This window comes from Bison bison, unplaced genomic scaffold (assembly GCF_000754665.1).
Source record: "Bison bison bison isolate TAMUID 2011002044 unplaced genomic scaffold, Bison_UMD1.0 scf7180017864461, whole genome shotgun sequence".
Lineage (NCBI taxonomy): Eukaryota > Metazoa > Chordata > Mammalia > Artiodactyla > Bovidae > Bison > Bison bison.
This window is the reverse complement of record NW_011495023.1, coordinates 3,064,248-3,088,489: the sequence shown is the minus strand read 5'-3', so window position 1 is coordinate 3,088,489 and position 24,242 is coordinate 3,064,248. Positions and strand designations below refer to the sequence as shown.

The following is a 24,242-nucleotide window of genomic DNA, read 5'->3' as shown; positions in this document are numbered from 1 at the left end:
AGAAATTAATAAGATAAAAAGGTAACTAGCTAAATAATGCTTATTTAACTGGATAATATATAAGCATTATTCAGGTTTTCATCAAGAGATAACTTGTATACTTGGAATGTTTATAAATGAGACTAAGGTAAAATCCTGGCAAACCAACCTAAAAATATTCACAGAATATTCACGATATTCTGATTGTGAGCTATATCATGCAATCTTTATAAGAATACATAGTGATTTGTTCAAGAATCAATGTTATTTAAGAATCAGTGATTAAGCATATTCTTATTTAGTCACAAACACTGATCTTTTTTCATATTTTCTATTTTGGTAAAGCCTAAACAGATCTTCCTTATAATAAACGTACGGTGAATACCCCCGTCTTGGAAGGGCAGTGGTTAGATACTGTTGCATGGAAGTAATGCAATGGAAGCATGGAAGTAATCTAAAATATTTCTTTAATGTTATAAAAAGAATTTAGTTTTATTGTCCAACTTGAAAGCCTTCAGAAACCATGATAATACCTGTATCTATCACTTTATTTATAGAGTTGTTTATACTTCTATAGTAAAAAATAGAAACTGTTTGTTTTTTTTCCTAATGATAATAGTACACATGATAATCTATGTGGTGAAATAAAATATAAGAACAAGAGAAAATCTATCTAGTGGATTTCTCATGATCAGAATTTTCCCAATTGTAAAAAGTTACTATTTCTTTTTAATTTAAAAAAAATTTAAACAATAAAATTATACATTTCTGGTATTTATTTCTGTGTGTTTTGACAAACATAGAGCCATGGTCTGAAAATCCATCGATATCTCATTTAGTCAGTCAGGGCTCTCCCTAGTTGCTCTGATGGGCTGAACTGTACCCACCACCACCAATTCATAGGTTCAAGTCCAAACACTCAGTAGCTCAGAATGTGACCATATTTGGAGATAGGGTCTGTAAAGAGGTAATTAAGGGAAAGTGTGGCCATAGTGGCGGGCTCTAGTCCAATATGATTGGTGTCCTTAAAAGAAGAGGCATTTAGCACATGGACACAAAGAGAAAGAAGACTATATGAAGACCAAGGAGAAGACAGTCATCCACAAGCAAGGGGAAAAAAATGCAAGAAAAACAAACTTGGTGACCCCTCGATCCTGGATTTCCAGCCTTCTGAATCATGAGAAATGAAATTTCTGTTGCTTTAAGCCATCTGTTTGTGCATTCTTAGTCTCTTCAGTCACATCTGACTCTGTGCGACCCTATGGACTGTAGCCTGCCAGGTTCTTCTGTCCATTGGATTCTCCAGGCAAGAATACTGGAGTGGGTTGTCATACCCTCCTCCATGGGATTTTCCTGACCCAGGGATCAAACCTGTGTCTCCTATGTCTCCTGCTTTGGCAAGCAGGTTCTTTACCACTAGCACCACCTTAAGCCATCCAGTCTGTGATATTTTTTTTTTTTAACTACTGCCTTAGAAAACATGCACTCCCCCTGGGGTAATTAAGGCAGGTATCTAGTGACCCAGAGTATGAAAGCCTAAAGAGGTGGCTGTCGGTTTGAAAAATACACTGTAAGGCGAGCTGGTTTACTGTCTCTAGGAATTGGTTCACTCTGGAAGAGACAGACCCTCTGTGATCAGCAAGACACCGGGTATCAAAGCATCAAAACAGAGAAAATAAAAACACGGTAATAGAATTGTTCCCTTGTCTCAAAAGAAAAAAAAAAAATCTGAACAAATTTTTGAAAGCACACTAGTTTGAAGAAGAAAATAGAGAAGTCTTGTCAGGAAACCTATATATCTTAAACAGAACCATTTCTATAAATCAAAATGACCACCAAAAGACTTATTACAGCATTCACTTTGAAGTGGACTCATTTCCAAATGCTATGTATCTGCTGTAAAATGACAGAAAACACAATGTTTCTACTAAACCATGGCAAATGTTTGCCTCAGCTTAATTCATCCTGATAAAAATCTCATTATTTTGAAGACATATCTTTATTTTTGATACTGAAACAAAACCTAAAAAATAATATAATATTCTTAGCATAAGTTTAAGTACTGCTAAAGAAATATATTCCCATGATATTTTATTTAAATCTGCTTTTTATGGAATGATGCTTGTGGCTCGGCAGAAAGAAGAATTCATCCAAAATCCCAAATACTTGATATTTAAATAATTTCACATACTCTTTGTTCAATCTGTTATTCAATTCTCAGCATTTAGCTGTGGAGGCAAATCAATACTGTGTGTGTATGTATGTACAGGGACTTGGAGTGTGGGGGCATTTTCTGTAAGAGAAGGCTTCTCAGAAAAGACACCCTGACTCAGTCTGAAAGGATATCTAGTAGCAGGACAGGTCAAAGAAAATTTTTATGAAATAAGCAGAGGGAGCAATGTTTGCAAAGATATGCAAAAAAGGAGATAACACTGCACTCACGAGTAGCTCTTTTGGGTCAGAATATGGGGATTCTTGGGGGAATTAAGAAGAAAGAATTTGGGCTGGTGTGTAAGAGCAGGATACTGGTGACCTTGTGTCGTGACAAAAAAAAAAAAAATTCTGAATTCCATTCTGAAGGCAATGAGAGTTACTGAGGGATTTAAATAAAGTAGAGATTGGTCATAGTTGGATGTTAGAAAGTACAAACCGGTGGATAGCAGATAGTAGTGATTAGTGGAGTGGAATAGACTGAAACTGGAATTTTCAAAATCCAAGAAAAAAAAATGTGGGACACACAAAATCAGAGTCAGATGAATAATGATAAGTAAGTGGAGACAATTAGAGAAATATAAGAACATACTCTCAATAATGTTTTGCACCAAGTTAATGTGGAGGTGAGAAGGGGGAAGAAGGACTGAAGAATGACTCCTTGGCTTCTATGTGAGACCAAACAGGCATTAATGACTAAAATAGGGAACATAGGAAAAGAAATAGAGTTTGAAAGAAGATTGGAATTTAATTCTAAATATGCTAATGTTGAGTTTCTGTAGCAAATGGATGCTCACTCAACTTATAAACCTGTTCTCCTTGCCTTCCTTTATTACAGAGGCCAAATTTAAACACTCTGTTTTCTTAGCCTCCCTAGCAACCAAGGTTATCTGCCTGACGATCACCTAGCTGATGAATGATGTGTCCAAAACTATGTCCTATGCCATTCCTTCCTTCTTCCTATCCTGAATGAGAGAGGTTATTCCAGAAGCATAGATGGCAAGTAGCAAGGAAACCCCTTAGTCCTTGAATTTAGCGTATCAGAGTTGAAGAATCTATGCCATGACTATCTATCTCCTCTATTAAGTCATCTGACAAGTGAAAGTTACTCAGTCATGTCTGACTCTTTGCAACCCCATGGACTAAACATTCCATGGAATTCTCGAGGCCAGAATACTGGAGGGGGTAACCTTTCCCTTTTCTAGGTGATCTTCCCAACCCAGGGATGGAACCCAGCTCTCCTGCATTGTAGGCAGATTCTTTACCAGCTGAGCCACAAGGGAAGCCCCAAAATACTGGAGTGGGTAGCCTATCCTTTCTCCATGAGATCTTCCCAGCCCAGGAATCAAACTGGGGTCTCCTGCATTGCAGACATATTCTTTACCAACTGAGCTATCAGGGAAGCCTATTAAGTCAAAAGCAAAAGCAAAAATCTCAGGGTTTTCTGCTTTCTTGCATCCCAATGCATATCTAACCCTATTTTCCACTGGAGTAGGATTTTCTCATGGAAATGTCCAGAAGGTGTTGGGTTGGCTCTGCCTGCTTCTCCCACCTTGGCCATCACCACCAGGACCACACGAGACTGAGACCATTGACTTTAGTCATCCAGAACCCTACTCCAGGGCAGTCACTGCCAAATGCAAAAAATCAACACAAGACTAGGTCTCATGGGTCCCAAAGGCTAGTTCTGTTCTTAAACCTAGAATTGGCTGACTTCACAAAAATTTCCTAAGTATATTATTTAAAACGTAGGCCCCATCCTCAGTGATTCCCATCTAGCAGGGCTGGAATGAATCCCAGAATCAATCACTCTTTTACATGATTCTGATGATTAACTAGATGTAGTCTGTCAGTGCATGAATTTGACTGGAGAGTCTCATTTGAAAATTTAATGCCACCTAATTTTACCATCTCTCACAGTCCCACCATTTATAAAATGTAACTCCACCTGAATACCAATCCTATCCCATAATGCTTTCTCCTTTGTCTCCATTAGTCCTCATGCTGCTGTGTTTTCCTCCCAAAAGTTTAAATATGCTTTCAATCTTCATTCTATTTGAAAAATTAAACCCGTGCACCCTCACCTTCAAAGATTCAAAGAACGCTTTGTGACCTTGACCTGAGTACAGAATTTCTCTAAAAGGAAACCACTCACTTTGCAGCTTTTCCCAAGGGGAGAGATCTTTTTCCAATGCCCCATAAAACACAAGGCCAAAAATTAAAGTCATCATCCTTCTAAATCCCCAATGTTGCTTCCATACACTGATTTATTCTTCCATGTTGTAAAAACATCTTGGCTCACGACATTCAACTTATAGCCCTGGGTCATCCACGCAGGAGGTCTGATTTCCATATTTATTGAAGACTTCAGTCATGGATTTCAAAGTCATCTTCTCTAGAGCTTTATCTTGTAATCTCGTATACACGTAACAATCATGTAAAAGCCCTACCCAATAATTGAGCTTTAAAGTCCATGTCTCATCTTCATCAAACTTTATTTCCACATCACCTCAGAACAATATGGTGATAACACTACCTGGAACTATTCTTAGAAATTGTAGGTGCCAGTATTTTTCTATGTGACCCCAACTTTTCTTTGAATGTTCAAGTATCTGATGCTCTCACTCCCATTATTATTGCATTTTTTATTTCTATAGTGATGTTAAGGAGTCCAGGTGCTTACTAAAAACCTGGCATTTGTCTTCTGAGTAATTATTATGGCCCATCTACACAGGCCTTTGTCCTAGGGTATGGGTCATGGGTACTTAGAGAAATGGCTTTGGTTCCCAGAGCTGAAGATGAAGAATTAAGTTCATGTCTGAAATGCTAGCAGAGTCCTGTTACAAGCAATCTCAGGCCCCAAGCACAACCCAAGCATTTTCCTGCATAATTTGCTGTGTAAACAGTTTCAATGGCAACAGCCACTTCCTAACTCCCTGATGGTCCAGGAAGTCCAGTCAAGAGCTGATTTCATGGCTTTGTTCTCCTTTGAGGGTGATCAGCCAGACTGGGCAATAAATACAACTATTAAGAATCATTTTGTCTGGCAGACCTCAATTTCTGTAGAAACTACTAAACTGAGATATATAATGTCCCTGCTGAGGTGATCAGGGTCAGGGACTAGATGTTTCATTAAGAATCAAGTGTAAGTGGGCTGTGCTCTGGTTCAGAAGCAACCATGCAGGGTAACAGAAGAGAGATTATTAAGGGAGTTTTGAATGGCAGATCATGCATCGCCTGGAGTTGACAATGTATTCTCTACTGGCATATTGCTTCCCTTCTGATAAGTCTAAGGAATATTATCTGCTTGTAGTGAAAAGTCACTGATGTGCTTAATAATAATGCTTAAATAATAATAATATTGCTTAAATTATTTATTTCTAGGAATGAGTGGAGGTTACAGTCTGTTCCTTTAAAGTTCTACATTTCACATCTATATTTCAATTTATCCTATCATGATTTCTTACTAATATATACTAAGAACTGAAAATACAAAGATGAAAGAGAACTTTATGTGTTCCATGTTTAGAGGGGCTGTCATTAGCTCTTGTAAATTTACCTTGATTTGAGTGACAAGAGACACAAACCTATAAGCTCTTATAACAGCAAGAAGTGCTTTTTATTTTTATTTTTTTTAATTTTATAAAGTGTTTTTTTTTATTTTATTTTATTTTTAAACTTTACATAATTGTATTAGTTTTGCCAAATATCAAAATGAATCCATCACAGGTATACATGTGCTCCCCATCCTGAACCCTCCTCCCTCCTCCCTCCCCATACCGTCCCTCTGGGTCGTCCCAGTGCACTAGCCCCAAGCATCCAGTATCGTGCATTGAACCTGGACTGGCATCTCGTTTCATACATGATATTTTACATGTTTCAATGCCATTCTCCCAAATCTTCCCACCCTCTCCCTCTCCCACAGAGTCCATAAGACTGTTCCATACATCAGTGTCTCTTTTGCTGTCTCGTACACAGGGTTATTGTTAGCATCTTTCTAAATTCCATATATATGCGTTAGTATACTGTATTGGTGTTTTTCCTTCTGGCTTACTTCACTCTGTATAATAGGCTCCAGTTTCATCCACCTCATTAGAACTGATTCAAATGAATTCTTTTTAATGGCTGTGCTTTTTAAGTATCAAAGCACAATGCAAACATCCTTTATCAAGTTTCCTTGGTCTCTCTTAGGTAGACTGGAACATTTTTTTCTTAACCACATTTCTTCTGTTACTGGAACATTTTTATTTTAACCACAACTACCATTTCTTTGTATCCAACTAGAACTTGGAACCCTCTCTACAAAATAGCTTTCTTGATTCTATCATATCATAATAAAATTTCAAAAGGAAAAAGTTCTATCAAATATCTATACTCAAATATATCAAATAAATGTTATTACTGCATATTAGACTAATTTCATCCTTACCAACTTATATTTTAAACATTTAACTTTCCTATTGAGAACAATGTGAATGGTGAATTGAATATTACACAGTTAATATAATCACAGGACTGATGTGGATAATTTTTTAGATCTGATGTGTGGTTTATTGATCTAGTTGTTTCAGTCTAAATAGAAAATAGATTATAACTAATATACTTCTCCATTTGTGTCTTTCAGTGGCTTAGTTTGATTGATTCTCCAAGAAGACTGTTTCAAATCAATGGGGGCCAGTTTTCTCCTGATACCCTAGAAAGCATAGAATTCTCTGGGTAAGATTTAACTAACCAGTGTAAATATTGCTATAGGGTTCCAAATCTGAGACTAAATTACACACTTCAGTTCTTTATAGTAGCCTGTGTTCACCTCTAGCACAAATCTAGTCATTGTACCACAGTGTATAAGGACAATAGAAAATAGTTCACTCTAAAACATTAAGCAAAAATAAAAGAGCAGATCAAAATCATTACACAATGTTTAAACTGAACTGAATTTATTATACAATACGGATCAGAATGAGAAAAATATCTTACCATCTGCTGGCAAGCAGCCTGAGCTGAAAGATAGATCATCAATAGCTATGACTTCATCCTGAGCTGAAATCATCTGGCCTTGAAAAATAACCTGGACAAGAAAAATAAACAAAAATAAAGAACAAGGGACAGTATTTTCTTACAGTCTTGTAGCACAGAGTCTACAAATAAAAGAAACATGATACTTCCTAGAAGCACATGGGTGACCATGCCAATTCCAAGTGGAGAGAGATCTATACTTTGAAGAACAAAAAAATGCCTGGATGGGAGGGGAGTTGGAGGGAGATTAGATAAATGTATATGTATGGCTGAGTCCCTTTGCTGTCCACCTGAAACTGTCACAACATTGTTAATTGGCTACACTCCAATACAAAATCGGAGAAGGCAATGGCACCCCACTCCAGTACTCTTGGCTGGAAAATCCCATGGATGGAGGAGCCTGGTGGGCTTCCGTCTATGAGGTTGCACAGAGTTGGACACGACTGAAGCGACTTAGCAGTAGCAGCAATACAAAATAAAAAGTTTAAAAACAAAACAAACAAACAAAAAACACCTGAACCAAAAAATGTACAGTCTGCTCTGTATCTCACATGTTTAGAATAGGTTAGGTAACACATTTGTGAAATGAATGAACAGCCACCTGGTTTCTTCCCTGTATCATCTTCCATGTTTGGTTCCTATGCCTTCATACTGCTTAGCATTTACCAGTTCTGGGAGCCTCACTCCATCTTAAGCTCTGGTTTTCAGTATTTTGCATCATTAAGCAAAAGTAAAGAGCAGATCAAAGTCATTACCTCTGGTTCTCTGAATTTTACTCGAAGCCCCATCTTGAATGTCCTTGTCCTATCCTCCTGCACATTTTCTGCCATTATCTAAACATAGCTTGGGACACTAATTGGAAATCATTGTTCGGTGACTTACTGTTAAAATGACCAAATGTTGTACTGTGATGGGAGGCCAGCCCAAGTCTCCACCAAGAGGAAATACTCTAGCATAATGAATCTGAGAAACTTGGAAAGATCAAATAATCCTAATTACTTAAATCAATGGCTTCCCTAGTGGCTCAGACAATAAAGCGTCTGTCTGCAATGCAGGAGACTTGGGTTCGATCCCTGGGTTGGGAAGATGCCCTGGAGAAGGAAATGGCAGCCCACTCCAGTATTCTTGCCTGGAAAATACCATGGATCTTGGAGCCTGGTAGACTACTGTCCATGGGGTCGCAAAGAGTCAGACACGACTGAGTGACTTCACTTTCACTTAAATCAATAAAACATTGGTGTATTGGTGGAGAGTATTCTCCTGTCCTCACTAGTGAATATCAATAATGTGTGAGGCTTAATTCATGGATGCATTAAAACTGTGTGCATGACTCAACCTTATTCATAATGTAAATATTATTTCAAGACATCACACTGCTTCTTAGATGAACATTTGGTCTGTATCACAAACCCTAGCAGATCATTTTGCTGTCCTGCATTTTCTTTTGTTCCTGTACAACGTGATGTCCTAATATATTTCCTTTTAAGCCAGAGATTGTCTACTATTCTGTTAAAAATGTGATGAAAAATGTCCATAATGTATCCAGTGAACTGTCAATATATAGCCCTAAGAAAGTCATCCTCTCTTCACATAAATTAGAATAACCATGGGACTACTTACAAGTCAGGACCATGATGGAAAAAGTCTATCAAAAATTGTGATGTAGGGATGGCTTCATATGAAGGTAGCATAGCATAGTGTGTATGCTCAGTCATGTCTGACTCTTTGTGACCCCATGGACTGTAGCCTGCCAGGCTCCTCTGTCCATGGGATTCTTCAGGCAAGAATACTGGAGTGTGTTGCCATTTCCTGCTCCAGGGGATCTTCCAGACTCAAGAATTGAACCCATGTCTCCTGCATTGCGAAGCAGATTCCTTACTACTGAGCTACCTGAGAAGCCCCCATAGCATAGTGATTAAAGTGTATATTTGGAATCAGATTACTTGAATTTAGATCCCAGATACACCACTTCCCAGCAGGAAGAGCCTGTGCCTCAGTTTATTTCTTTGTAAAAAGGTACTGATAAGAATAGTTATTACCTATATGATAAGGTGTATGCAAGGTAACAAACGAGTCATCACTTACACAACTGCACTTGACCTATATAGTTGGCATCAACCAGTCCATTCTGAAGAAGATCAGCCCTGGGATTTCTTTGGAAGGAATGATGCTAAAGCTGAAACTCTGGTACTTTGGCCACTTCATGCGAAGAGTTGACTCATTGGAAAAGACTCTGATGCTGGGAGGGATTGGGGGCAGGAGGAGAAGGGACGACAGAGGATGAGATGGCTGGATGGCATCACTGACTCGATGGACATGAGTCTGAGTGAACTCCGGGAGTTGGTGATGGACAGGGAGGCCTGGCGTGCTGTGATTCATGGGGTCGCAAAGAGTCGGACAAGACTGAGCGACTGATCTGATCTGATCTGATTATGGCATAGAGTTATTAAAATATTTAAGCTACTGTATAGTGTTTACTAATTAAAAATCTACTCTGTACAGATTAACTTTATTCTTCTTGAAAGCCTATTGATATAGATACAGTCCCTAGTTCCTGTTGAACTGAACACTTACCTATAGCAGCCACATTTAAAAAAATTTTTTTTTATTTTTTTTTAATTTTTCAAATCTTAAATATATTGTATTGGTTCTGCCACACATCAACATGAATCCGCCACAGGCGTACACGTGTTCCCCATTCTGAACCCCGCTCCCACCTCCCTCCCTGTACCATCCCTCTGAGTCATCCCAGTGCACCAGCAGTTGAAATGCAATTATTTTAGTATAACTGAAAACATTTCTATAGTATTACAATGATCAAGGATAACCAAAAATTAATATTTGGATACTAGGATTTCAAGGTGTCATAAGGTACTTGCAGCAGCCACATTTAAAGAGAAAAGTGGAAATAAGTGTTGACCAGTCTCTCTTCTCCTCCATGCTCTCCCCACAAACCCATTCATCTTCAGGACTTTAACTGTCACCCAGGCTCATGAATACATGTTTACATCAGGAATGTCAACCTCTTTCTCTTGAGCTCTCCTTCCCCATCTCTACCATCTGTTGAATATTTTCAGTCAGGTGACACGAAGTCACTTCTAATTCAAGATGTTCTTTCCTCTCAACTTGGACCTCTGCCCTGACGCTCATCCTCTGAAAATGGTACCAGGAGACTGCCATCTGCAATGCTCAAAACTCCAAAATGACCTTTGGCATCACTTTCTCCCCCAGTCATGTCCAATCGATCAAGATCTATTTAACCCTCTTTCCTTTCCATTGCTATTTCCTCTCCTACATCTTCACACCTGATCTAATGAAGTAGCTTTTATGTTATTTATTTGGCTCTGCCAGGCCTCAGTTGCGGCATGCAAATTCTTGGGTGCAATATGTAGGATCTAGTTCCCTTCCCAGGGATTGAACCACAGGCCCCCTGCATTGGAAGCTTGGAATTTTAACCACTGGACCACCCAGGGAAGTCCTGCAGTAGCTTTTAAATTACCTTCTTACCTTCAAGCCTCTCTTCAGAGTTTGCAATATGTGTATTTATTTATTTGATTCAGTTAAATTATAGATTAACTTGGTATAACTGAAGAGAAGCTAGTATGAAAATCGGCCATCATTTAAGCCCACTGGCACTGCAAGAGCAGAGGTTTTCTTAGGGAAAAGAATTGCTTCTCTAATTGTAGGGAAATTACTTGTGGATCTACGTAGCTAGGAAACAAAAGACCCACCAGGTACAAGGAGATAATCCAGTTAAATGTATTTAAACAAAAAGTTTCCAGGGATTTTGGTTGGGATCCTGAAAAGGGGGATGAGTGAATTATCTAAAGAATGTGGAAAGTGAGTGAAGTTGCTCAATCATGTCCAACTCTTTGTGACCCCCATGGACTGTAGCCTGCCAGGCTCCTCCATCCATGAGATTTTCCAGGCAAGAATACTGGAATGGGTTACCATTTCTTTCTCCAAGGGACCTTCCCAACCCAGGGATCAAACCTGGGTCTCCCGCACTGCAGGCTGGCTCTTTACTGTCTGAGCCACCAGGGAAGCCCTTAAAGAACATGGAAACCCATGATAATTTTTTAAAAACCAGGCCCTGTAGTCAGAGGCTGTTTGTGATATGGTAATTGTGTTTCTAAGAGAAGTGATTAACATTCTTTGTTTTCTCCAAAACTTAGTCAAATAACCTTTTCCAAATACCCACCTCATTTTTTTCTGTTAGGTGAAGCTAAAAAAAAAAAAAAAGATAGGGACTTCTCTGGCAGTCCAGTGGTTAGGACTCTGTGCTTCCACTGCAGGGGACAAGGATTTGATTCCTGATCAAGCAACTAAGATCCTGAGTGCCTCAGGGGCACAGCCAAAATAAAGAAAAGAAAACAACAGCAAAGTAGCAAATCAAAAGCAGATCACAGCGCAGATAATAAAGTTAGAAGCTTGACACCATCACGTAAGCCAGGTACGGGCTGCACTGATGCAATGGAAAACATGAGACAAATTCCTTTCACCTCAAACATTTTAAGAGAAGATGGCTTGGAAGGGAGGCTTTGTGCTGGAAATACTCAATTTAAATCTTCAATGAAACTTTTATGGCAGGGGGAGAATGAATATAAACTCACTTGGATTATACTAGTAATGACATGAACAGAAACCCTTGCATTTATATCTTCTGTATGAGAATTTTCCTAATTAGTAGTATGCATTTAATGGTCTTTTTCAAGAAAATATATAAAACACAAGATGATGACAGTAGTCTTTTCATCGTCATGTGTTCACACAGTAAGTATTCTTGAATTAAAAGATAAAATGTCTCAAATTATGATTTTGAAAAGTTTGAGAGTAGCAGTAAGTTAATAATTTATATTCATCATTATTAACCACATCTTTTGTTTGTATTAATAAAGCCTATTGTTTCTGAATGGGAGAGTGATGAGAAGTCTCTGACATTTCTAAGTGGAATATCAGAGAAATGACAAGTAGATAATAGCATATTAAAAATGCTTCAGTATCATCTTAAAATTCAGGCACTGATTTCAAGAATCCAGACATTCAACTTGGAAATAACAGTCAATGATATACTTAGTAACATAGTATTTATTCCTTCCTACCCATAAAACCAATGGGGGAAATCCCTTCAAGAACCAGAAAAAAACAGGGATGAGGGGAGATTTCATCTGAATTTTAGGCTAAATTTCTACTATACGTTTAGCGTGGTTTATTCTTTGCTTCTGTGAATATTTTAAGACAAGAGTAAAATTAATTGCTTTTGTCTGCAATTTTGAGAAATGTGATCGCAGTTCATTAGCACCATGCAATGCATAATAATGTTTCATCTAACACAGTAGACAAAGGATTCTTTAACAAGTCACATCAGATCTGACCAAATCTAGAGGTTGGATTTTTTTTCTATATTTTATAAATTCTTACGCGGCTTTATTAGATAAAAAATTATTGTGGCTCAGTGACTGACTGAGATCTGAAATCAAACTACCCTATGGTCTAATCTTGTATGGGATTTGGTAAATTATTTCATTCTCTATAGCTTACAGTCCTCTGGACTTCCCTGGTGCTCCAGTGGCTAAGACTTCGCCTTCCAATGCAGGGGGCCTGGGTTTAATCCCTGGTTGGGGAACTAAGATCCCATTTGCCTCAGGACCAAAAAACCAAAACATGAAACAGATGCAGTATTGTAATAAATTCAGTAAAGAATTTAAACATGGTCCACATCAAAACATCTTTAAAAAATAAAGCTTATAATCCTCATGTGAACAATGGGGTAAATGATAGTTGAGAGGACTGCCATGAAGGGCCAATAAGATAGTGTACACGAAGGACTAAATGCAATTCTTTACACACAGTAAGCACTCAGTCAATACTAGATGTTATTCTTTAAACACCTTCAGAAATTTTTTGAAACACTGCCATTTCTGTGGACTAAATGCATAACACCATTCCTAGTTTATACAGCAGCAGTCTCTCAGAAATTAACATACACTTCAGGTTAACAAGGGATGGATCTAGTTAGTCCTTTACAGGTGAAGGTGACAGTCTCCACACAAGAGCCAGATCCAGAGGCTTTCTCAGAAACCCATGCTAAGCCAGCGTCCAGCTGGGACTAAAATCTATGTAAGTATTTCTAAAGCAAGCATGAATGACTTTACAACCATCAAGGCAGCATGCATGGGAAACTGCCAAGAAAAACAAACAAAAAAAATAAACCTAGAATAATTCTAGGAGACTTGTAAATTGATGAGGCAGCAGATACTGTCTGGAGACGCTGATTACAAAATGCCCCCAAATAAGCCTCTTTCTAAAGCTTTTCAGGAAAGGGCTACTACATAGAGGCCGGCAGTACTACAAGTACAGCACATTTCTGTGACCCAGCTCAACAAAAGCAAATGAGTATCTGTTCACTTGCTGACAGGATAGAGCTAAAACATACCTGCAGATCTTAAAGATCGGTGTAGCCAGAGGATCCCATGAGAGTCATACAGTTTCCTAATTTTTAGCAATGCCTTTAAGGTAGAAGCACTGTTTTTATATCAGCAATGAAGGATTTTGAGAATCAAATTAATATGCTCCATGGGCATCTGTTTTGGTGGAAGACACTGCTGCATTTTAAAGCACTCAGGTGAATAATCTCACTTCCTCTGCTACAACTGAATTGCCCTGGAGATAATCTATTTGGGAATTTAAAGTTTTATAGTTATCTACTACACATATTTAATCATCAACCCCCACAATATGCTATTTGGGAATGGACAGTGAGAAAAGCAAAGAATTTATCCTAAAACGCTTAACTTACAAGTAGCAGGTTCCCGCTACTTGTATCCAACATCAAATCTCTTGTCGTGCTACTAATAAAGACCTTGACCAAAGTATTTCTTTTGGTTGTAGTTTTAGTTGCTAAGTTGTGTCTGACTCTTTTGTGACCTGTGGCCTATAGCCCACCAGGTTCCTCTGTCCATGGGATTTTCCAGGCAAGAACACTGGAGTAGGTTGTCATTTCCTTCTCCAGGGGATCTCCCTGACCCAGGGCTCAAACCCACATCTCCTGCATTGACAGGCAGACTCTGTACTAAAATAAGAAGGCACAATGCTTGACAAAGATAGCTTAAGACTTTTTTTTTTAATCACCCACTCTGTTTCAAAGTCGGAAAAGGTGTATAAATACCGATAAAGTTTACACACAGACAAGAGGCCTATAGCAGTCCTTAAGGTTTAGACAAGCGTGCAGACAGAGGGACTTCAGCGAGCTCATCCTTCAGCATCTAGTCAGTGTCCCCTCAGAGGCACTCTTGGCTCTATTTTGTTGCTATTGTTACAGGAGAGAGACAGATACAGGGAAGTAAGAAAATAAAGTAGTAATATAATAAATAAACTAGAAATGTCTCCTTTGGTTAATGACACCTGAACATCCACAACAAATGGGATGCATTCTTGTTGTCTGTGGTTCTCACTCTGCAGAGCACTCCCCACCAAGGCAGGAACTCAAGATGTCTTGTCCCTGTGCCTGAGGAGTCCTTTATAGGAAGACTTACATGCCGATGGCTTAAAATACCACCCCAACCTCACACTCACACACACACACACACACACACCAGTAATACTGGATTTCAAGAGGATACAAAGCCTCAAATGACAGAATTATGCTTCCAGCTGTACAGTTCTCCTCAAGTCATCATCCAGGAGTCACCTAACTATCTACTAAATTATTTTCTTTCATCTTCTTCAGATTCCCATTTGATTTTACAAAAGGCTGAAAATTCTGAACTTTAGTGATTTTATGACAGATCAATTAAGAATATGTGCCATTCTTATATCTTATCATTCAATTTTAGTAATAGAGATCCTGTTCATTCTCCCATATTCCCTCTTAGCCACTCAAAATTCAATACAATTTACTCTCTCTATTAAGGCAAGTGCTACATCTATCACATATCAGATGATTTTCTATAGAATGATTCTATAGAATAGGATGATTTTCTATTCTATATCAAAATTATAAAATTATTATATTATTCTAATAATAGATGATAAAGGAAACCTACCTGGGCTAAATTGAGTCACAAACCAGGTTTAAAAAGCCTATTTGTTCAGAATAAAATGTTTTAAGATCCCTTTTTTAACAGGAAAATTTTGCTTGGCTGCCCAAAATGTTAAAGTATGCACTATTTTTCTAAGAACTTCTATAATAGGTATTAGATTATAATTTCCATCATACATAAGTTTTATTAGGCTGCATAAATAAATGTCTTCTATAGGCTTACATTGGCTTTAATTCTCAAAATTATTTTGGAAGATGAAGGCTGTATTGAATAATTTGAGTTTAACCATGAAATGAATGTGACAATGATTCCACTTCAGCAGCATTTGGTATTAGTATTGAAAACAGTCTATGTTCTCATTACCCAAGACAATCCTGTTCTCTCAAGAGCTTGAGAAAATTGTGAAACAGAAGCAATTTTTTTTTTTAATTGGAGGATAATTGCTTTACAATGTTGTGTTGGTTTCTGCCACATAGCACTGTGAATTGGCCAGAAGTATACATGTGTCCCTTCCCTCTTGAACCCCTCCTCCCACCCCTCTAGATTGTCACAGAGCACCAGGTTGAGCTCCCTGTGTTACACTGCAACTTCCCCAAAGCTATCTACTTTACAAATGGTTATGTATATTTCAATGCTACTCTCTCAATGCATTTTGCCTTCTCCTAACCCCACGGTGCCCACAGGTCTGTCCTCTGTGTCTGCATCTCCATTGCTCCTTACAAATAGGTTTATCAGTACCATTGTTCTCGACTCCATATATACGCATTAATATACGATATTTGTTTTTCTCTTTCTGACTTACCTCACTCTAGATTCAGCCACCTCACTAGAAGTGACTCAAATTCTTAAGAATGCAAAATGAAATGAAAGAAGATTGGAATAATGAGAGAAAAAGGAAAGTGGAGGGGATTCAAGAAATTAGGAAGAGTATTAGAAGGTCATATTACTTATATCAATATGCTGCTGCTGCTGCTGCTAAGTTGCTTCAGTCGTGTCCAACTCTGTGTAACCCCATAGACGGCAGCCCACCAGGCTCCCCTGCCCCTGGGATTCTCCAGGCAATAACACTGGAGTGGGTTGCCATTTCCTTCTCCAATGCATGAAAGTGAAAAGTGAAAGTGAAGTCACTCAGTCATGTCCAACTCTTCACGACCCCATGAACTGCAGCCTACCAGGCTCCTTCATCCATAGGATTTTCCAGGCAAGAGTACTGGAGTGGGATGCCATCTTGTCAGTATATAACAAATTTAGTTTTGATACACACATTTTAAACTTCTTAAAACTGTCTTTTAGGATGATTGGCTGCCCCAACTTCCTGGAATTATTTGGTTTCAACACGTGACAGTTCTGGCAAATTCCTCAGTCCTCAGACAACTGGGATGATTAATCACCTGGTGTTAAACATCTGTACTTTATCATTTTTCCTTCAAAGACAGTTAGAAAACACAACACACATACCTGAAACCTCTGGGGACTCTGAATTTTGATGACATTCCTCTCCCAATGATTCTGGAGCCCAGCAGTGTTTTGCCATAAATGCTGTATAGGGCCACCACAGGTAGTTTGAAAGCCAACCATTAATTTGCCATTCATTTGGCTGGAGAAGTAATAAAATGTAATCTGTGAAAAATAATGAATGTCCACACAATTATAATAACGAAGTTCCCAAATGTGGAAAGTAATTCAAATGCCATGTGCTTTCAAATACCTGACAAGCATGTTGGTTATTCGTTGGAAGAAAAACTCTGCTGCTTATGTTTGAGGAAGTAGAATCCAAGTCAGAGACCAATGAGAGGAAGTGAGCTGTTAGAAACAAGACCATCATTGGTAAACGTATTCAATACACCAGGCGATAATTTAGGTCCATATCCACATTGGGTCAATATATTTTGTTTAAAAAATGAACTATTTAACTGCACCATTTATTTTTGCAAATGGTCTGGCTGATATTGTTATTTCGATATATTCCCCAGTAAAATAACTAATTTTGAGTGTACTCCATATAATACTAATATGGACTGTAATCCACAACCCAGTTTGTCTCACATAACTTAGAAAGTTATAACTCAGCAAAGATGGTATCCAGGAAAAACATTATACTGGGATTGCCCACCCAAATAAGTAATTCAATGAATTTAAAAGAAATCCTCTTTTGTAGTGCTTTTCTCCTGAAAGAATTGGGTCAATTAGCCGCAGTTTTCCCCAGGATTACGTGGAAAACAATACTGAGTCCCAGTGCTGTCCTGTAAACTGCAGTACAGATTATGCCAGTGGACTGTCACTATTTAGAAGCTTATAAAATAAGCACAGAATATTCTCTGGGCTTTCATACATTTTTGCAATGCTTGACAAGGTTATAGTGTATTATCTGGGAACCACTATTTCCTCCTACTCTATTTGGTAAACCCCCATTTGTCAAGAAGAATGAAAAAATGACATTGATGATGATTGTGAAGGTCTATCTACCCAAGTTATTTAGTGGTATTTTAAAGCTGTCTTGGAAATTAAATTTAATTGTCACATCATTGACAGACTTAATTATGAAATCTACGAAAGCTCTTATTCCCTACAGCTTTTCCAAAATTTACCCTAATTAAGTGGGAAAAAAGAATGTTAATGATTGCTTATAGATATAGTCAGAGGCATAACTGAAATCCTTGAAATAACAGAAAATTGTTCTGAGAATGTACTACCTGGAATAATTCTATAAACGTAATTTAGATGAAGAGTTGGCATCATGGTGACACAAGGGGACAGTCGTTAGTTTGCTTTTGCTTCATATTCAGCAGGGAAAGCAAATGTTAAGCAAGAGAAAAATCAAATGAGCATAATGAGTCATATAGATATATTGTTTGAGGTGTAAATAAAATTGTTTGCAATACAAATGGTAACACTATTCAACGGGCCCATAATTATTGTTTATAAATATTCAGCTACTAAAAAGCATTTGTGGTACATACAGAAAAAGTTGTTTTTGTTTGTCAAGGAAATTACTTAACCATATTTAGTTTTCAAAGCTTGGTCTTAAAAATCAGATGGATACATTTTAGCCATTATGTAATAGAACAGCATTTTCAATAAAATAATAAATTATATAAATATTTAAGTTAGATGTGTTATAAATAAGAACTGTCATTTAGTACATTTTATGACACTGAATTATTCTGTATTGTGTCCAAAATTAAATGATAATCTTCAGGTTATCATAAAAAGTAAAGTTTAAATTCAGAAACAACTTAAGATCCTTTGGCATTTGTTCTAACAACAAGCTTTCTTTTCATGGGGTAAAAAAGTGTTCAAAATACACCCAATATAGCAATACCTTTTTAACTTTTAATTCTAATTTAGTGACAATAACAAGTATTTTTTTTAATACACACACAATTTTTAAAACATTTTTATTGGAATATAGTTGATTCACAATATTGTGTTAGCTTCAGGTGTCCAAAGGCAAAGTAAATCAGTTATGCGTACATACACTTTTTTGCATGCTCAATTTTACATTGCTCCCTATCAGCATAGAATTTCTTTAATTCATAGCTGGAGATATTCCTTGGAGAATATCAAAGTATAGAAAGTTCTCTTGCTTTCCCTGGGGCTTTAGTTATCAAGTTTATGATTAAAAAAGAAAAAAGCAGATCCCTGGCAGCAAAAGTTTTTCCACAAGCCCATTTCCTCATCTGGTACCCTTTCTTGCCACTGGCTTTCACCATCAAGAAGGGACTTACGAAGCTGATTTTTTTTTTTTAAAGGTTCTCAATGTCCTATCCACATACCATTCTTAGTCCTTGAGGGAGACCATTCTTAGTCCTTGAGGGAGACTAGTAGTAAGTATCATATCACATATACACACATCATTGTCATCATCACACGTCATCTATTTATCTCTACCATATTTGTTTCAGTGTATTCATGATCACCAACTCGATGGACACAAATTTGAGCAAGCTCTGGGAGTTGGTGATGGACAGAGAAGCCAAGCATACTGCAGTGCATGGGGTTGCAAAGAGTTGGACACAACTTACCAACTGAACTGAACTGATTCATCTGATTCATAAATTCCCATTTTATGCTTGCATCCATAAAAGCAACTGCATAGCATATCTTTAAAACATATTTAAAATAACCCTGTGATGAAGTTGTTAACTATTAAAATTATGAAATAAGGATTAATGACATTGCAAAATAAGATGACATGATATCATTTATAATCTCAAATGTTTACATTAAAGGGGTTTTTCTTCCTAGTTGCTGGGTAAGTATAGGAGTAAAACTCCAACATAAACTTAAGATTGATGACAAAAAAGTATATAAAATATGAAAGCAATAAAAACCATGAATCAAGTTTTTGAGGGCTAAATTCAATAATTTTGGCAGTGAATTCCACCAACCTTGATCCTCAGAAAAGATAAGGTAGAATATTCGGTCTCACTTTCTTCAATGACTGATAGGCAGTCTTGCCTTTTCTCCATTTTCCAAGTTCTAAGTGATTAATAGTAATGAATACAAGCAGAATAAATATAAATCCTATTGCTCCTGCATAGCAACCAATGCACTTAAAGGAACTCAAAAACTTGAGTATTTTAACAGTGAGATACTATTCAAAAAAATTCAGGCTGCAGGAATGGATCATTGTGACAAGCTCCAAGGCATGAGGCAAAGGTTAGAATATTAAAACTTTGGAAAAGAAAAAGTAGGTTCATCTGTGACAGAAATATGGCTCAGTTCAGATAACAGAGGTGAAATAGCAGTCTTGCATACAATCTCCTTCAAGATGATAATTTCTATTTATTAAATTCCATTTCTATTGAATCAAGTTTTGGCTCATTCCTGTTCATTAAATTCACAAGTCAACATAGCCACATAATATTTGCTAAAACTGTGTCAAAGGATACTCTCAAACAGTACTCCCATACAGTTGCTAGCAGTGTGTAAATAAATGTTGCCATATCAATTTAAGTCTGCTTCAGTGATAAAGGGCTAGGTGAATTACTTTAGGAAATCATAAAACATAACAAAAAAAATGAGGATGATATCAACAAAATTGCCAATGTAAAGATCTCTGAAAAATTTTTCCTCCATAAAGACAATGAAAATACTGGCAGAATGACCATAATAAAATTTAGAGAACTGGAGAATTTTATTCAATAGATAACTGAATCTCAGTTTAAAAAACAAAACAAAACAATGAATTTCAATAAATTTTAGGCTTTTTTTTTAAGTTTCCCATTGCCCACTCTCAAGCACAATCAGTTCAGTTCAGTTCATTTCAGTCGCTCAGTCATGTCCGACTCTTTGTGACCCCTTAAATCGCAGCATGCCAGGCCTCCCTGTCCATCACCAACTCCCGGAGTTCACTCAAACTCACGCCCATCGAGTCGGTGATGCCATCCAGCCATCTCATCCTCTGTCGTCCCCTTCTCCTCCTGCCCCCAATCCCTCCCAGCATCAGAGTCTTTTCCAATGAGTCAACTTTTCGCATGAGGTGCCAAAGTACTGGAGTTTCAGCTTTAGCATCATTCTGTCCAAAGAATACCCAGGACTGATCTCCTTCAGAATGGACTAGTTGGATTTCCTTGCAGTCCAAGGGACTCTCAAGTGTCTTCTCCAACATCACAGTTCAAACTCATCAATTATTCAGTGCTCAGCTTTCTTCACAGTCCAACTCTCACATCCATACATGACCACAGGAAAAACCATAGCCTTGACTAGACAGACCTTTGTTGGCAAAGTAATATCTCTGCTTTTGAATACGCTATCTAGGTTGGTCATAACTTTCCTTCCAAGGAGTAAGCGTCTTTTAATTTCATGGCTGCAGTCACCATCTGCAGTGGTTTTGGAGCACAAAAAAATAAAGTCTGACACTGTTTCCACTGTTTCCCCATCTATTTCCCATGAAGTGATGGGACCAGATGCCATGATCTTCGTTTTCTGAATGTTGAGTTTTAAGCCAACTTCTTCACTCTCCTCTTTCATGTTCATCAAGAGGCTTTTTAGTTCCTCTTCACTTTTTGCCATAAGGGTGGCAGCCTACACATTCCTGGTGCAGTATGGCAACCATAGGAATGAGCAGAATGAAGCTAAAACTCTTTCAAGCCTCATTACCAAATAATTATCATTATTTGACTTTACTGATGTTTCCTGATGGCAAAGGAAATGGCAATGCACTCCAGTATTCTTGCCTGGAGAATCCCATGGACAGAGGAGCCTGGTGGACTATACAGTTCATGGGCTAGCAAAGAATTGGACGTGCCTGAGCACACGTGTTTCCTGAAAGCCATCACTTATAAGGCTGTCTAAAATTGCCCAATGCAAATAGACTCCTCATAGTAGGCATGTGTTGAAAACAACTGGCAAGTATTTTAACTATATAGTTGCCTGGAACAGTATATAACATCTGACTGATGGGCCAACAACAGACTGACTAAAACTGCCCAACAATCCCAAGTGCCCAAAGAAATGCTCTAGAAATGGATCCTGCAGGTGTGTCTGTGGAGAACAGCAAAGGGATTTCAGTTCTAGACTATGATCATACTTTCCTAGGACAAAATGAAAAGACTGGATGCTGTTTAATAGTGTTTCATAATACAGTATATGGACTTTAGACCCATTTTAACAATTTAACAATTGGTTAAAATAACAAACGTTCTTATAATTCCATTTAAACCTAATTTTAAACATTCAAATAAGGAAAATAATCTGGTATAAAAGGAAATATTAACTTTTCATAATTCTTTTATCTTTGATAAACCTATACAGTTTTTAAGTTTACAGATAATTATACATTTTAAAAGCCTCATGTATCACCTTTACTATTAGCTGAACTCTAGAATTATTCTATACTTATATATTTATAAGAATTAAAAGAAAAACTCATTTATGAGTTATAAGAAAAAATTTTATACTTATAAGAAAAATTGTTATAGTCCATCCGTTTAAAAGAATGTTACTATACTTGCAAAGATGTATTTGAATTTTTGTAATAATATTATTTTATCAAATTTGCAATGTTATATACTTTTAAAAATCAGTACTACATCTTAATCACTCTGCTTCAAGCTTTAGTAGACGTCAAACATCAGCACAGTGATGCTTTTAATGTTCTAACAGATTTTCAAAATTAGCTCAGAAAACTTCTCTAGGCATTGATTACATGATGAAACTTAATCTGGAGCACTGGCAAATTATTTCAAGTGTAAGTTAATAAAAAATTTTATTAAAACTCACAAAATAAGGATTTTTTAATTAAGACAAGATTTCAGCATAGCTTTTTTCCATAAACATTTTCAACACTTTATATCTGAAGGCAAAACATTTGCTTATTTAAAAGTATCCTAGGGAAAAACACATATTTTAACATTTAGTTGTAGTTATGAGACACATCACTGTTATTAAAATCACTAGCCTTTCATTACTATGCTAATCAAAATTTTGCCTCCTTTTCCCTTTTTGGCTTATATTATTATTTCCATTTTACAGATGAGGACACTGAAACAACATAATAAGCAGGTTAGCAGGGCCAGGGTTCAAACCCAACGAGTCTGACTCCAGAGATCTGGAGTCAAACCAAGTGATACAGATAAAAACAGTGTCTGCCTGTACAACATCTCAATTTTGATATAAATGATCCCACTTTATCTCTTGACTAGGCTATCAAAAAATTAGCATGGCAAAATGAGAAAATAGGCAGAAGGAAGGAAGGAAGGAAAGAAATAGGGATAAAAAGGAGGAGAACAGAAAAGAGGCAGAGATTCTGATGTTGTCTAACTTCCAGATGAAGAGGCAAGCAAGAAAGAGTAAGAGCTACATATGACATAAACTCAAAGTATCAAGTCTTCTGCCCATGATGGAGACTGCAGTAAGTAAAAGTATACTGCAAAAAATCTTGTAAAGTACAAGGAAGAAATGGTGGGGAGGTTCTAAAAGGGAAACGGTATTACAGTGGCTAAAATCTGGGAACCAGATTCAGTGTCACCACATAGTCCAATTGAATTCACAATAAAACTTTTATGTATTGCCGTGAATCACTGGTCCTGTTTGTGAAGCTGGTCTTTCTTGGTGGGTAGGGAGCAAGGGTGGTGGTGAAAAAGTTGGCTAACAATTTTTCCTAACAATGGTTAAAAATTATTTTTTAAAACTTATTTTTGTCAAAGTCAAGGAAGATAAACATTTTACTTACATGAGAGTTAAAACTAGGAAAACCAAAATTATTCAGTTCAGTTCAGTCGGTCAGTCGTGTCTGACTCTTTGCGACCCCATGAATCGCAGCACGCCAGGCCTCCCTGTCCATCACCAACTCCCAGAGTTCACCCAGACTCACATCCATCGAGTCAGCGATGCCATCCAGCCATCTCATCCTCTGTCGTCCCCTTCTCCTCCTGCCCCCAATCCCTCCCAGCATCAGAGTCTTTTCCAATGAGTCAACTCTTCACATGAGGTGGCCAAAGTATTGGAGTTTCAGCTTTAGCATCATTCTTTCCAAAGAAATCCCAGGGCTGATCTCCTTCAGAATGGACTGGTTGGATCTCCTTGGAGTCCAAGGGACCCTCAAGAGTCTTCTCCAACACCACACTTCAAAAGCATCAATTCTTCGGTGCTCAGCCTTCTTCACAGTCCAACTCTCACATCCATACATGACCACTGGAAAAACCATAGCCTTGACTAGACAGACCTTTGTTGGCAAAGTAATGTCTCTGCTTTTCAATATGCTATCTAGGTTGGTCATAACTTTCCTTCCAAGGAGTAAGCGTCTTTTAATTTCATGGCTGCAGTCACCATCTGCAGTGGTTTTGGAGCACAAAAAAATAAAGTCTGACACTGTTTCCACTGTTTCCCCATCTATTTCCCATGAAGTGATGGGACCGGATGCCATGATCTGCATTTTCTGAATGTTGAGCTTTAAGCCAACTTTTTCACTCTCCTTTCACTTTCATCAAGAGGATTTTTAGTTCCTCTTCACTTTCTGCCATAAGGGTGGTGTCATCTGCATATCTG

The 24,242-nt window shown here is 37.5% G+C and overlaps 1 protein-coding gene across 1 annotated transcript in view; it reads right to left on the bottom strand.

Moving 5' to 3' along the window:
* Nucleotides 1-24,242, bottom strand: part of MALRD1 (MAM and LDL receptor class A domain containing 1) — a 559,293-nt gene that overhangs the window by 524,058 nt on the left and 10,993 nt on the right. Inside the window, exons 3-5 of the mRNA XM_010859895.1 lie at nt 16,957-17,051; nt 16,707-16,868; nt 7,168-7,258 (exon numbers count right to left, since the gene is read on the bottom strand). Of these exons, the coding sequence (XP_010858197.1) occupies nt 7,168-7,258; nt 16,707-16,868; nt 16,957-17,051 (348 nt within the window). The remainder of the gene's footprint in view (nt 1-7,167; nt 7,259-16,706; nt 16,869-16,956; nt 17,052-24,242) is intronic.